Here is a 14,266-nt window from a genome sequence, read left to right on the forward strand (position 1 = left end):
GCTATAGTATCCCTTGAAGATGCTGGTAGGATTTCCCCTTCCTCTACTGTTTTCTCTTTGCTTTCCACAAAGTCTAATCTGGGACAGAAAAGATCCGTTCTTTATAGGACATATCAGGGCACATACAGGATTGCCTGGAGCCCTTAGTTTAGCAGATAAAACTACACATGACATACATATTTTCTCTACACTAGAAGAAGCTACAAATTTTCATTAAAAGTTCCATGTCAATGCTAATACTTTACAAAAGCATTTTAAAATAACTAAGGAACAAGCTAGACAAATAATAAAACAATGTCAAAATTGTGTGACCTTTTTACCACAAGTTAATCTTGGAGTCAATCCTAGAGGACTGATACCTAACCATATTTGGCAGATGGACGTCACACACTTGCCAGAATTTGGAAAATTAAAATATTTGCAAGTTACAGTTGATACTTCTTCCAGATTTTTGATGGGCTCCCTTCATGCTGGAGAAAAAACTAAAGATATTATAGCTCATTGCTTACAAAATTTTGCCACTATGGGCGTTCCAAAATAGTTAAAAACAGATAATGCCCCTGGTTATACTTCTACCTCTTTTAAACAATTTTGCTCATCATTTGGCATTACTCATATACCAGGAATCCCATATAATCCACAGGGACAAGGCATAGTTGAAAGAGCTCATCAAACTATTAAAATGTACTTATTAAAGCAAAAAGAGGGAATTGGGAAGGGGTATATATTCCCCAAAGATAAACTTAAAATAACCCTTTTTACTCTAAACTTTTTAAATTTGGATTCATCAGGACTTAGTGCTGCGGAAAGGCATATGTGTCCAAAAAATGTGCATAAGCCCAAGGTACTTTGGAAGGATATTCTAACAGGACAATGGAAAGGTCCTGACCCAGTAATTGTCTGGAGTCGGGGGTCTGTTTATGTGTTTCCACAGGGAGAACAGCAGCTGATTTGGATTCCAGAAAGATTAATTAAAGCGATTTCTACAGACCAAAAAGAATATGATTTGACTCAAGTCCATAACAGCTGATATCCAAAACTCCAGTTTGGCTATTCTTACATCTGCGACAGAACCAGGATGCTTTTTTCAATATCTATTTTATTATTACCCTTTCCCACATCATGAAATTCTATTTTATTTTTTGAGCTCATACAGACCTAGGTTAATGTTTTGCTGATCAGTTCTATTTTTTGACTATAGAGTTTTTAAACATTGCAATGGAGATTTCACCTGTAAAAAGTTATAATGCCTTTACTATTGTGTCATGTGTTGTATGTATTATATTATGTGTGCACACTTGTGTTTTATGTTGTATGTTTGTATGTACGTATGTCCATATATCAGATATGATGAGCGCTCATGAAAAAATGGATCCAAATATTTTTTTTTATTCACGTGATTTAAATGGTTTAATTTAAATTGGGTAAACAGCTGTTGAGGATTCTTTTAATATGTGAACAAAAAAGGAGGTTAACAGATCTGTTTGTTTACTTTCACCTTTCCTTTTCATTATATTTAATAATTCTGTTCAAGATAATGTAAATTGTTCAGAAAATTGTTTTCTTTTAGTGCCTTCTAGAATGTTACATAATTTTTTCTTTAGCCATTATTTCCAGAATTCCTATCTTCATCCCAGTGCCAGTAAAGACAAAGATAAAACCAATCTACAGCTTCTGCAATAGCCATCACTGAACTGCTTGCAGAACTTGCTTGGACTATGTATCACTTGTATGCATTGTGAACTCACTTGTATGCATTGTGAACTATCTGTTGGTGCAGCGACTTGTGGTAGTGTTGGGGTATTTTTGCTGATGGTGTCATCGGTGGTACAATTTTTCCAAAAGGAGCCGTCAATTGGCTTGGTGTATCTTCCTCCCTTCTGCTTGTCATGGTCGTTCAGCTAAAATTTTGGGGCCAACAGAGGTGAGGCAAAGAACCTCACCCCCCCCCCCCCCCGCTAGTACAAAGACCTATCCACAGGTGTGGCTGTATGCTGGACCGGTAGTCAATGACGGGTAAGATCCAATTGCAATGGTACCAACCTAAGATGGGTAAGGACCATATGTACTATTGGACAACCTAAGGCAGGCACGGTCCCTAAGCCACATGCTTGTTGTTTAAACAGAGAGGGGGAGATGTTGAGAGCCACAGCTGAAGGGGCCCCAGAAAACTTCCAGCTGCCAGCAAACTTCCAGCTGCCAGCTGATGACTGGCTCACAGCGGCCCCAGCAAACTTCTAGCTGCCAACTGATTGGCTCCTCTGTGGTGATGCTCATTGGGCTGTTTCCCCGCCCTTTCAGACCACAGAGCTGCTCATTGGGGGACTTTTTTTGGCTCTGCCCACGTGACCCAGCCAATCAGCCTCAAGAGCAGGAGGAGTGGGGGAGGTTGAGAGGCTTGTGGGAGGCTGGTGGTGGCAGTTGGGCTCTGAGGGTTTTTCCTGAGGAGCTGTGTGGTGTGGTGTGTGTGTTCTAAAAATAAAGTTCGTTTCTTTTGACAAGTGGCTCCTGAATTGTGCCCAGCCTGCAGACAGAATTTGGGACGCTTTCTTCTGCTCCCACTCACCCCGGAGGGTACCGGAAGGTCATGGGAAACGCAGAGTCCTCTCCTTAGACCCCAAAGTCCTTTGGGTGTCTATATTCAAATTTTGCCAAGTTAGGGCTCATTTAAGAACTGCCTGGTATTTTACTGCACTGAGACAATGGGTCACAATAGCCCCCAGAAGGAACTGTTGATTTTAAACCCTCACTGAATTGGACAATTTCTGTCGCCGGACAGGGAAGTGGGAAACAACATTCAGGCTTTTTGAGATTTGCTCCCGTCCTGCCCTCTGCTCTCTGCTCCTGACCTGCCCTCTCCCTCCTTCCCTCTGCTCTTCATGTCTGCTCTCCCTCCCACCGGTACCGCGTCCCCTCCCCACTCCCTGCTGTAGCCGCTGCTCTGCGCTTCCAGTCTGCCTGGCCACCAGACACGTGCGCCCTTCCTCTCTCCCTCGCTGGCTCCCCACGCATGCCTCCCTCTGCTGCCCTGGTTCCCAAGGGCAGGCAGAATGGGTCCCACCTTGCTGCAGTGGGTGGGATCTCCAGATCCCTCGGAGCCTCCTCCTCCCCCACTCTGCTCACCTCTTCTACTGATACCCTTCCTCCTCCACCTCCCCCACTCTCTTCTTCCTCTCCTGCTACCTTGATTTCTCCGCCCACCTCTTCCACTGATATACCACCCTTCCCTCTCCCCCTCCACCCCCTCCTCTTCCTCCTCTCCTACAGCCATGATCACCTCCACCCACTCACCCCTCTCTTCTCCCGTCAATGCCCACACAGTCCCACTGATCCCTCTTATCAGATAACCCACAGTTCCTTTGTCTTCTCAGGGAAGTAGCTGGTGCTGAAGGGATACTCCGAATGCATGTCTCATTTTCGCTTCAAGATCTTTCCCAGATTGAAAAATGTCTTGGGTCCTTCTCTGCTGACTCTTCTGCTTATATTAAGGAATTCCGATATCTCTCCCAGACTTATGATCTTACCTGGCACGATGTCTATGTTGTTCTGTCCTCTACTCTGACCCCAGATGAGCGAGCCCACATTCAGCAGGCTGCTCGAGATCATGCTGATCAAATTCATTTAACAGATATGACTCTCCCCACAGGTGAAGCAGCTGTTCCCCTAACCGAACCTAACTGGGACTATCAAGATGGCCAACAAGGTCGCCGTCACTGTGCTCGCATGGTCCAATATCTTATAGCAGGCATGCAATCAGTTTCTAATAAGGTAGTTAACTTTGATAAACTGAGGGAAATTACCCAAAATCCTGATGAAAATCCAGCCTTATTTCTCAACCGCCTTACAGAGGCTCTCATCAAATATACTAAGCTGGATCCTGAGTCTCCCTCTGGGGCTACAGTGTTAGCAACTCATTTCATTACTCAATCAACCCATGATATTAGAAAAAAGCTCAAATGAGCTAAGGAGGGCCCTCAGACCCCTATCTGAGATCTGGTGAAAATGGCCTTTGAAGCAGGCTCAATTACAGAAAAAGGTAACACTCCAAACCCAGGCCTTGGCAGCAGCCCTGAGGCCTATGTCTCCAGCAAAAGTTTCAGAGGGGAACCAGCATTCCTCTCCACCAGAGGCTTGCCTCAAATGTGGATGTGAAGGTCACTGGGCTCACCAATGCCCAGACCCATGGCTTACTCCCAGGCCATGCCCCACCTGTAAGCAGACAGGACATTGGAAGATTGACTGCCCCTGGCTGGCCCTTCCTCACCGCCTCTACGCAGGGGTATGACCAGTCAGGCAGTCCCTTCTCCTGAACTTTTGGGGTTCACATAAGACTGAAGAAGATCAGATTCGAAGGCCTCCATCATCCTCGCCGAGCCCAAGGTAATGCTCCAGGCAGCGGGTAAGTCCATAACCTTCCTTGTGGACACAGGGGCTACCTATTTTGTCTTGCCTGCCCATTCTAGGCCTCTGTTTCCTTCCCAGGTCTCAGTTATGGGGATTAATGACAAACCTTTCCCCCCCCCCCCCCGCAAACAGAACTGTAAAGCTGGCCTGTGCCCTGGAGGGATACCCATTCACTCACTCTTTTTTGGTCATTCCGTCCTGTCCAGTTCCTCTCCTAGGCAGAGATGTTCTCCAATTACTAGGAGCCACCCTCCAACTATACCCCAAGGCTTCAGGGACAGTCCCTACCTCTTTGGTCAGGCCTTGACACAGGATTTAGCTGTTTGTGACTTGGGGATAGCACTCTCTTACAGTTGGATAGAAGCCTTCCCTACATCCAGGGAAACTGCTGACACCGTCGCCTCCATCCTCATTGAGCAGATCATTTCCAGATTTGGACTTCCTGTCTTCATTCAGTCAGACAACGGTCCAGCCTTCACTTCTCAGGTTGTTCAACTAGTCTCCAAAGGCCTCAACATTACTTGGAGGCACCACATCCCCCAACGACCCCATACTTCCATGCTGGGGCCCACCAAACTCAAGGTTTCTTGCCAACCCTCTCCTTTTACTAATCATTAATTTCTCTCAAGCTTCTATCCCAACCCACAGATGGCGCTTCTACATCCAAGCGACATGGCAACAGGATGGCACCACCCGCTCTCAGTTTGTGGATCAAGGCGATTGCCCTTTCACTGGCTGTAATTGGGCCATCACCCTTAATGTTACTGGATTCAACTCAGGCCATCTCGTCCCACTTATGTTCAGCAATGCTATGCTTCATATCAGACCAAACTGAGGAATCTTGTAAGCACTGGCCTGACATCTATGGTGGGTACCCTTATAATTCATGCAAAAAAACGCTTTCTAGATAAGCCTTGCTATGAGAATCGAGCATACACCAAATTGACTATTTGGGACCCATGGAACCCAAAATGGGCTTCTGGTGTTGATGGTAAATTTTATTCATGGGGTTTTGCCAAACACCCCTCAGCCTCTATCAGAATATGGAGAACTTATATACAAGTGCTCCCTCAAATTCACATAACCATCCAGGAGCAGGAGAAAGAACTCCAACACCAGCTGGATGCAGTTGCCCATCCTAAAGCTGACCCTTTCTCATGGATGGCCCTAATACGTCAGGGCCTTCAGCTTCTCAATTACACCAAAGTGAATAACATTTCAGACTGTTTCCTCTGCACAGGTTTGGATCGTACTCCATTGATTGCAATTCCCATTGATTTTCCACTCAATACCTCATCTAGACCCCAAGGACCTCCCTCTCCAGCCTTTGAGGAAGTACCTCTTTTTCGTAACGCATCAGGGGATTTCTCTTGCTGCTACACTTCCTCAGGTTCTGCACCCTGTGACCAGATTGTTCGAATTTCTTCCTTAACCTTTGCTCCACCTGGGTTCTTTTTCTGGTGCAATGGTACCCTAACAAAAAATCTAAGCCTCAACATGCCGTTTGCTTTTTGTGTTCCTTCCACCTTAGTTCCCCAATTAACTCTATACAGTGAGGCTGAGTTAACATGGCTTGTTACTACCTCCCTTTCCAGGACAAGAAGGGCTGTCTTTCTACCAGTAGTAGTTGGACTCTCCCTGGCCTCCTCCCTCGCTGCCTCTGGACTCAGGGCAGGAGGACTTGGTTATGCAGTAACAGCTACTCAAAACCTTGAACAACAACTTCGAGAAGCAGTAGAGGCATCAGCCGCTTCTCTCACTTCCCTACAAAGGCAAATAACATCTCTTGCCCGAGTCTCATTGCAGAACTGTCGAGCTCTAGATCTCCTCACAGCAAATAAAGGAGGAACCTGTCTGTTCCTGAAAGAAGAATGCTGCTATTATATCAATGAAACTGGACTGGTCGAAGAGAATGTTGACACCCTCCGTCGTTTGGGTGAAAGGCTTAAACAGTAACCATCAAATGACCCCTGGCCAGGCTGACTAAATTCAACCCTCATTGCATGGCTGACTCCCATTCTCACTCCTATTTTAGTAATAGGGCTTCTACTAATGATTGCTCCCTGCCTCCTCAGGTTCGCTGGAAAGCGTGTGAGTGAAATTGCCAGAGTAACCTACAACCAGAAGGTCCTACACCCCTATACCTCCCCACTGAACCTACATCCGAGCCACTTCCCCCCCTACGACGCCCCTAAACAAGCAGGAAGTAGCCAGACGAAATTCGCAGCCCTATATCACCAAAAAGGCTGGAATGTTACGTCAGTGGTGGCGACTTAGTGGCAACTTAGAACAAAGCAGCCCGCGCCAAAAAAGAACATCAATCAGATGCCGGCAGAAACGCCTGTCAATCAGCCAGATCTCCTGACTAACGCCTGTCAATCAACAGGACCCCCCTGGTCAATCCTGGAGTTCAGCCAACTCCCCTGACCAACTCCAAGGGGGCAAGGGACCCTAGAAACACCTTTTCATGTCCCAAGCCCTTCCCTTCCTGCTGTAAGCCCCTAAAAGTCCAGTCCGGTCGAGCTTCCGCGAGGTTTCTCCTCAGACCCTTCCCCTGTCCCCTCTGTGGGTCTCATCGAGTTCCACCTGGGAGTGATATCTCAATAAAGCCTCTCCCGACTGATCTGACACAAATAACTTAGGTAATTCATCTAAAAAATGTTTTGCTGGCTTTTGAAACAACAAAATCATGAGTGTTTATATATGTAAACATGAATCTAACAGAATTTTTTTTGTTAGGGGAATCCATATTCATTCAAAGAGAAAATACCACAGAACAAAAATATAGTTGATTTGGAAATTTTTATTAAGTTTATATCCAACTAATAGTTTATGGCTAAGGTGTTGCTTCCATTCTAAAAGAAGAAACTCAAAGGGGACATTATAACCTTTCTGGTATTATAGTCATCCATTGGTATCTGTGGGAGATTGGGTAGGATGCCTACAGGTACCAAAATCTTCAGAGGCTCAAGTCCCTTATATAAAATAATGTAGTATTTGCATAAAATCTACACATATCTGCCTGTGTATTTTTATATTACCTCTAGAGTACTTGTAACACCTAATAAAATGTAAATCCTGTGTCAGTAGTTACTATTTTGTTTATCAAAACTAACATTAAAATCATCTGTATACATTCAGTACAGTCACAATTTTTTTCTAAAATATTTTTGATTGGCAGTTGGTTGAAACTACAATGCAGAACCCACAGACAAGAAGGGCACTGCATATGCTTTTCTTACATGGTAGCCAATCATTTACTTATTAATCAGTCATTTAGCAAACAACTGTTGAACTCTCAACTATGCACAAGCACTGTTCATCAGTGTTACTCATTTTTGTTTTCAGAGCTAAAGCCTTGTCAGTTGCATGGTGTGCAAGAGTGAGAAGGAAGCTTTTTCTACCTCTTATGTTTCCTGTTTTCTGCAGAGTGACTCCAATCCCAAAATGATAAGCGATACAGTTGATAAAAACGTGTTTTTGGAAAAAACCGTAAGTACTTATTAAAAAGGAAACAGGATCCAGACACACAAACTGTGGCAACTATTCTCAGGAGAGAGCAAATAAAAATTACAGTTTTGCCGGGATGGTCACCTCAACACCATCCAAATGTTTATGAAAGAAAGTCTGGAGTCTCTTCCATGCATCCAGCTGGGCCATGGCATGAGCCCTGGGCTCCCCTCCATAAACAATAGGACCACCTGCCAAGATAAGCAGGGCAGCCCTGCATAAGGGCCAGTAAGGGGGCTCAATGTAGTGTCCTGCTTCTGGATAACAGATGATCTGGGGCTTCTCCTTCCCATGGGCCTGCAAGCGTTTAGAGGCCTCATTAGCATAGAACTCGCTCTTCCAGTTGTGGTCATCCTGACCCACAAGGAACAGGAAGGTGGTGTCAGACCTCTCCACAGGAATAAAGCTCTTCTGGTCTTCCAAAGGACTTTTCAGGGCTTCCACAACATCCTTGATGCCATCTTTGGTCACCTTGATTCGCTCTCTCATGATACCCACAGGGGGCAGCGTCTCGTCCTTGTAGTGTATGCTTGCCCCAACAACGGCCACAGAGCCATTGATTATGACTGCAGCTGTGATGCCCTTCAGGAAAGAGGATATGGCAAGGCAGAGTTCTCCTCCTATGGAATTCCCAAGCAGCCCAATCCCTGGACCCTTTACCTGAAAATGGGACAGAAGAATAAGGAGAATGAGACCGTGAACAGTGTGGTAGGGTGAGTAGTGCCCACCTAGAAGTTAGGTGGACGTGAGCCTGCACCTGGGCTCTATCAATATCATAGCTTTGGAAACACTCTTCAGCCTCTGTTAAGCTCAGTTTCCTTAACAGTAAAATAAGGCTCAACCCTATACCACAAAATCCATGTGAAGTTCAAATGAGAAACCACATGTAAAGCTCTGAGCATGATGCTCATCAATAAGAAGCTTTCAAATCCCAAAACTGCTTGCTATGTAGTGTGTGGTGCCTTTATACTTCAGTGGGCCCTGCACTCATGGAAGTTCATGGTAGTCCAAAGAAATTTAAGGTGAACCTAAGTAACATTCCATTTGTAAGTAAGGCTCTAGGATGCCCATGAAAGTACTGGGGAAGAAAAGGCCTGGGCTTCAAAGAAAAAAATTCTTCATGAAATTAACAGTTATTTCTTTATTTTAAAATATTTTTAGATAAAAATGGACACAATACCTTTATTTAGTTTATTTAGTTTTTTTATGTGGTGTTGAGGATTGAACCCAGTGCCTTGCATGCTAGGCAAGCGCTCTACCACTAAGCCACAACCCCAGCCCAATAGTTATTTCTTTAGAGAATATTGGAATTAATTACCTAGCAGGCAAATAGTATATGTATGTGTATGAAATCATAATCAAGTATGTATGAAAAACCCAAACCTAAAGTATCAGTCTACGTACATTGATCTGACACTAATCATAATTAATTTTGTTCTGTATGTATTTTGTTTCCAACACGTAAATGGTAGCAGGTAACAAAATGTTTTAAAAATCACTAGAATTATCTCCTGACAATTGACAACACTACCACCACCAATAATACTAATAGTCAGCATTTAAATCTTTGCTAATTGAGGCTCTTCCTGAGCTCTATCTAGTCCCATCCACTCCACTTTATATATATATATATATATATATATATATATATATATATATATATATTTTACTTTTAGGTGGGCACAATGTCTTTATTTTATTTTTATGTGGTGCTGAGGATTGAACCCAATGCCTCTTGCATGCTAGGCGAGCGCTCTACCACTGAGCCACAACCCCAGCCCCACTTTTTTCGTTTTTAATCAGTGCCCCATTAGTGTCCTTGTTAGCACTTGGAATTTTAAGTTTCCTTGTTTCCTAGCCCTCTCTCCCCTGTTCCCACATTATATTCTAAGCTCATGTGGACGTGAACCTGATCTTCCTCACTCTGTACCCACTGTGCCCAGATCCTTTGCCATGGGAATGAGTACCTGCCCATTTCAAGGGCTCCACCAGTGTGATCATTTAACTCTTTGTAACATACCTGGAGGTTGGACACAGATTCACAGAGCCACAAAACAGTGACACTTCTGAGGTGACCAACCCTCCTGGTGAGCCTGATGCTATCCTGGTCCTAGCACTCATGGTCTATGTCCCAGGAAACCCACTGTACTGGACATACTGGGATGCTAGGTCCCCCTACCTGGAATTCAAACATATGGTTTCCCTATTTATTCTATGCCCTGTGGGGTAGTCCTAGCTCAGAAATTTACTTTTCTTAGGCTGGGGTTGTAGCTCATTGGTAGAGTACTTGCCTAGCACTAGGTTTGATCCTTAGCACCACATAAAATAAATAAATAAAAGAAAGGTATTGTGTCCGTCTACAATTAAAAAAAAAAAAAAAGTTTTTTTTAAAAAAAGATATTTACTTTTCTTTGTAAATTTGTAAGAAGCTGAATATTTAATTTTGTCATAGAGTAAATCTCTCAGGTCACAGGGTTGAAAATCTGACCCTGTCTGGGGCAAGCATTTAGGAATCAAAAAACTAAAAGATCAGTCAACCTGGGGGTGATGAAGTAGATAGTTTACGGCTTCTTCAAAGTACTCCAGGTGAAAGATGTCTGCGCTCTGGGGAAGGTCATCATAGTTATAATAAGCCAGAGCCATCACAGCAAAACCCTTGCCAGCCAGCAGACTAGCTCGGTAATCCAGAAGGCCACCTCCAAGTCCAAACAGGTCGATGATCCCAGGAAAAGGCCCAGGTCCTTGGAAAGAAACAGAGCATAGATCTAGTCCTCAAACAACTTGGAGGGGACTCTCTTTTATTTGTTGTGGGGAGAGGGGCAGGCTGGGGAGTGCTGAGCACTGAAGCCTCCTATCCTGTTTCCCTGGCTCTACCTTGTACTGCAAAAGGCAAGCATGAGACCCAGCCTCCCTTGTGACCCGGTCTCATTCCCATGAGTGATAGAGTTAACACAGGTTAGTATTCACTCAGGTCAGCAGTGTTGCCATTGAGTCCACAGGAGCCACAAGCATCCAGCTTCAGTGATGGCCTGTCGTGGTTTGTTTGGGTGGTAGAATCTCCCTTGGATTCTCTCAGTTTTCTGATCCTGATCCCCAGTGTTCTTGTCAACTTTGTTCTTAACCAATGGCTTTACAATAAATTCCTTTCCTATTTAGGTAACCCAGAGTTTGTTTTTGATGCTTGTGATTCTAAATTTGAATTGATTTGAATTTCCAGGAATTGTGATGACTAAGCTGGTTGAGGTGGCACACATCTGTAATCCCAGCGACTCGAGAGACTGGTGCAAGATCAGAAGTATGAGCTCAGCCTCAGCAGCTTAGAAAGACCCTGACTAAAAATAAAAATAGCTGTAGCTGTGGCTCAGGAGCACCCCTGTATTCAATCCTCAATACAAATTAAAAAAAAATGAGTTGTGACGTCAGAAGGTACCATTGGTCATCTTGGAAACATCTGGAAACGAACTGTTATAGTTAAAGCTTCATCCCTGGGTTTCATAAACTGACTTGCAGACTACTCACGAATAATTGAATCAAGCCTTTATTGAAGCACGGGTGGCGACTGACCAGAACATAAAACTGTTCCCCTTATCAGCCCCAATCAATTGCAAGGGCGCTCCTTATAAGCCTGAAAACTGCAAAAGGGATGTTTGGGGGTCTAGCCAATGCAAGCAAGCCAAGTTACAGAAGCGGGAGAGTGCAGTCAGGCGGAGGGACGCTTAGCCAATCATAATTAGCCCAGTCACCCCAGTTTCAGAAACAGAGCCCCATTACCCTAGTTAGAAACAATGCCCCATTAGGTAGTTTCTTGTTCCTAAAAGTTTCTATAGCAAAAGGAAAAGGACATCTTGCCCTGGTCATGACCCTTCTATTTGGCATGGTTGTTTTACAAAATGGAGTTACTAAACAAAATGGAGTCACTTTTGCTTTTACTATCACAGAACTCCAAATCTCAGGCAGTGCTTATACATTCTAGGTCTAGGCTTATGATTTTCATGATTGCCATCAAAAACTGAGTCCACATTTCATCTATACCTGCTGTCACATGTTTCCAGATCTTTATTTTTGTAGTAATATTATAACTAACAAAGACTCAGATTATTATTGCCTTTCTTTCCAAACTGAGGGTGGGGAATCTCTGCACCATGCATAACATGTTAATAATCATAGCACAATTTATCTGTTTCCTTTTTTGATGATCATTAAAGTTGTTGCAATTTATTATTACTTGCACTGCAGTGACACACATCCTCTAAACTCCAGCTGCATTTAGCTAGGACTATGTTCAATTTTCATGCCTAGGTTATTTATATAATATGTAGATTTCAATTTCTGCTAAAAGTTGCCAAGCTGTTTTCCAAAGTTGTGTTATTGCACAGTCTCACCAGAAATATGGACTGTTCTTGTTTTACTACATCTTCACCAATACTTGACCAGCATTTAAAAATGTTTGCCTTATTGAAAGGTATGAGATGGTATTCCACAGTACTTTAAAAAGGATATTTCTGTTGAGAATTTTCTCATGTGCTTATTGACATTCTTTTCCTATTTATGTTTTAAATTCAATGTTATATCCTTGACCTATTTTTCTACGAAGCTTATGTCTTACTCTATTGGTTTGTAGAAGTTTTCTTTACTATATTCTTGATTCTGATCCCTTATTATATGTATTTTAACATCTTCTGTCACATAATTATCTCTTTATCTTCTTGTTTGTCTCACCGAGGTTTTTCAGTTTCCTTTATTATTGGTCCTTTCTGAGTTTATGTAAGAAACCCTTCCTGTATAGGGTTATAGGATACTCACATTTTACATTTGTTTTTCTCATATAGATCTTTGATCCATCTGGAATTCATTTTTGTGTATGATGTGAGGTAGGGATCTAAATAAATCTCAATAATACTGCCATTTCCCAATAATTTATGCTACTATATCAATCTCCATATTTTCGTATATGTATGTATCAATTTAAGAAATGTCTATTCTATCCTATAACTTATTAGTCCATTCTTATATCACCACATCTTAATCACTAGAGTTTAACAATTAGACTTAATTCCTGAGTAGGCAAGTGTTATTCATTATCCTCCTGAACTTGTTAAGTTCCAACAAGTTCCCCAGTAATGCTGCTGGGCTGCTGCTGTTGCACTCTGCTTGAATAACCACAGGAGAGCAGCTTGTCACAATACCTGAATGTGCTCACAAACCACAGTGGGGGAGCGTATCTTTTAACTATAGAAATTCTATTTCATCAGGGCTTGGACCTTTTCTAAGCCTTTTCTAAGTAACTTCCAATATTGCTCCTGCTGTTGACTCTGGGACCAGGACATTAACCCAGCCATAATCTGAAAGATCTGCAGTTTCCCAGAGACCACTGACTGTAAGGGCCGCTAGGAGACTTTGGTTGGAGAAAGGGAGAAGGTCCAGGCACTGCACCTATGAAGCAGCATAGGCAGCGGGTAACAGTGACAGAGGTTGCTCACCTGGTGGTAGGAAGAGCGTGGCCCGCACCCTGCCCTCGTGCACCGGCACCCGCCGCACCCCGGGCGGCATGAAGTGGCGCTCGTGCAGCTCCCGGGCCAGCAGCCGCCCAGCGTCGGGCTCGTGGCCGTCCAGCACCTCCAGGTCCACCACGAAGGGCGTCTGCACGTCCCATTTCACTAGTCGCCAAAACGGCTTATCAGGCTCCATGGCCCAGATCAGCCCCATGGGCTCCAGGCCCGCGAAGCTGCCGCCCAGCGCGGGCGCGCGCGCCAGGTCCAGCTCGCCGTCCGCGTCCGCGCGGTAGCGCGCGTGGGCCTGGAAGAGCGCGCCCTTCTCGTCGCGCAGGGACGCGCGCAGCGTGACCGGCTGCTCGGGGGCCAGGCCTTGCACAGCGATGTGCAGCGGCTCGTCCCAGCAGCAGCGGCCCGCGGGCTCCAGGATCAGTGTCGCAGCCATCCTCACCCGGGAGAAAGGGAAGGACGGCTGGGAGGACTCCTGACCCCCGCCTGGCCTCTCTAGGCGTCGCGGAAAGGAAGTCGCCACTGAACCCTTCGCATATTCTATTGGTTGCAATCCGCTGTGCGGGGCCCCCTAGTGTTTGTAGGGTACAGGAGTTGCCCTGGATGGCGATAAGTAATGCTAAGAGTAATAATGATTAATCCTGCTTTCCAGCGTGGTGAGGTCGAAATACGGGTAGAAGGACTGATTGGAAGGCATACAGTTCCAAAATTCTCCATTTTGCAAAGACATCCCAGGTAACTAACTCAGGTGATTTGTGAGCAACACGGCCCTGATCCCTCCTGCGTCCAGAACAGTTTGATGATTATACAGATTGCCTGGGGTCCTGTCTGTCTGCCCTCTAGTGTGGATC

At 44.5% G+C, this 14,266-nt stretch overlaps 1 protein-coding gene across 1 annotated transcript; it reads right to left on the minus strand.

The window, feature by feature from the left end:
• Nucleotides 1-7,189: 7,189 nt before the first annotated feature.
• LOC114089657 (acyl-coenzyme A thioesterase 1-like) lies at nucleotides 7,190-13,925 on the minus strand. The gene is made up of 3 exons (XM_027931562.3): nucleotides 13,395-13,925; nucleotides 10,453-10,655; nucleotides 7,190-8,574 (listed from the first exon to the last, which is right to left on the minus strand). Exons 1-3 carry the CDS (start codon nucleotides 13,849-13,851, stop codon nucleotides 7,975-7,977), a joined length of 1,260 nt encoding a protein of 419 aa, XP_027787363.2. The 5' UTR covers nucleotides 13,852-13,925; the 3' UTR covers nucleotides 7,190-7,974.
• Between the last annotated feature and the right edge of the window lie 341 nt (nucleotides 13,926-14,266).

The sequence above is a fragment of the Marmota flaviventris genome, chromosome 2, assembly GCF_047511675.1.
Source record: "Marmota flaviventris isolate mMarFla1 chromosome 2, mMarFla1.hap1, whole genome shotgun sequence".
Taxonomy (NCBI): Eukaryota; Metazoa; Chordata; class Mammalia; order Rodentia; family Sciuridae; genus Marmota; species Marmota flaviventris.

Excerpts from the sequence above, each read along its gene's own strand:
- LOC114089657 (XM_027931562.3), bottom strand. The coding sequence starts at position 13,851 with ATGGCTGCGACACTGATCCTGGAGCCCGCGGGCCGCTGCTGCTGGGAC. Across the intron at positions 10,656-13,394 it reads CACGCTCTTCCTACCACCAG|GACCTGGGCCTTTTCCTGGG; the intron begins GTGAGCAACCTC and ends TTTCTTTCCAAG. Across the intron at positions 8,575-10,452 it reads ATCTACTTCATCACCCCCAG|GTAAAGGGTCCAGGGATTGG; the intron begins GTTGACTGATCT and ends TCCCATTTTCAG.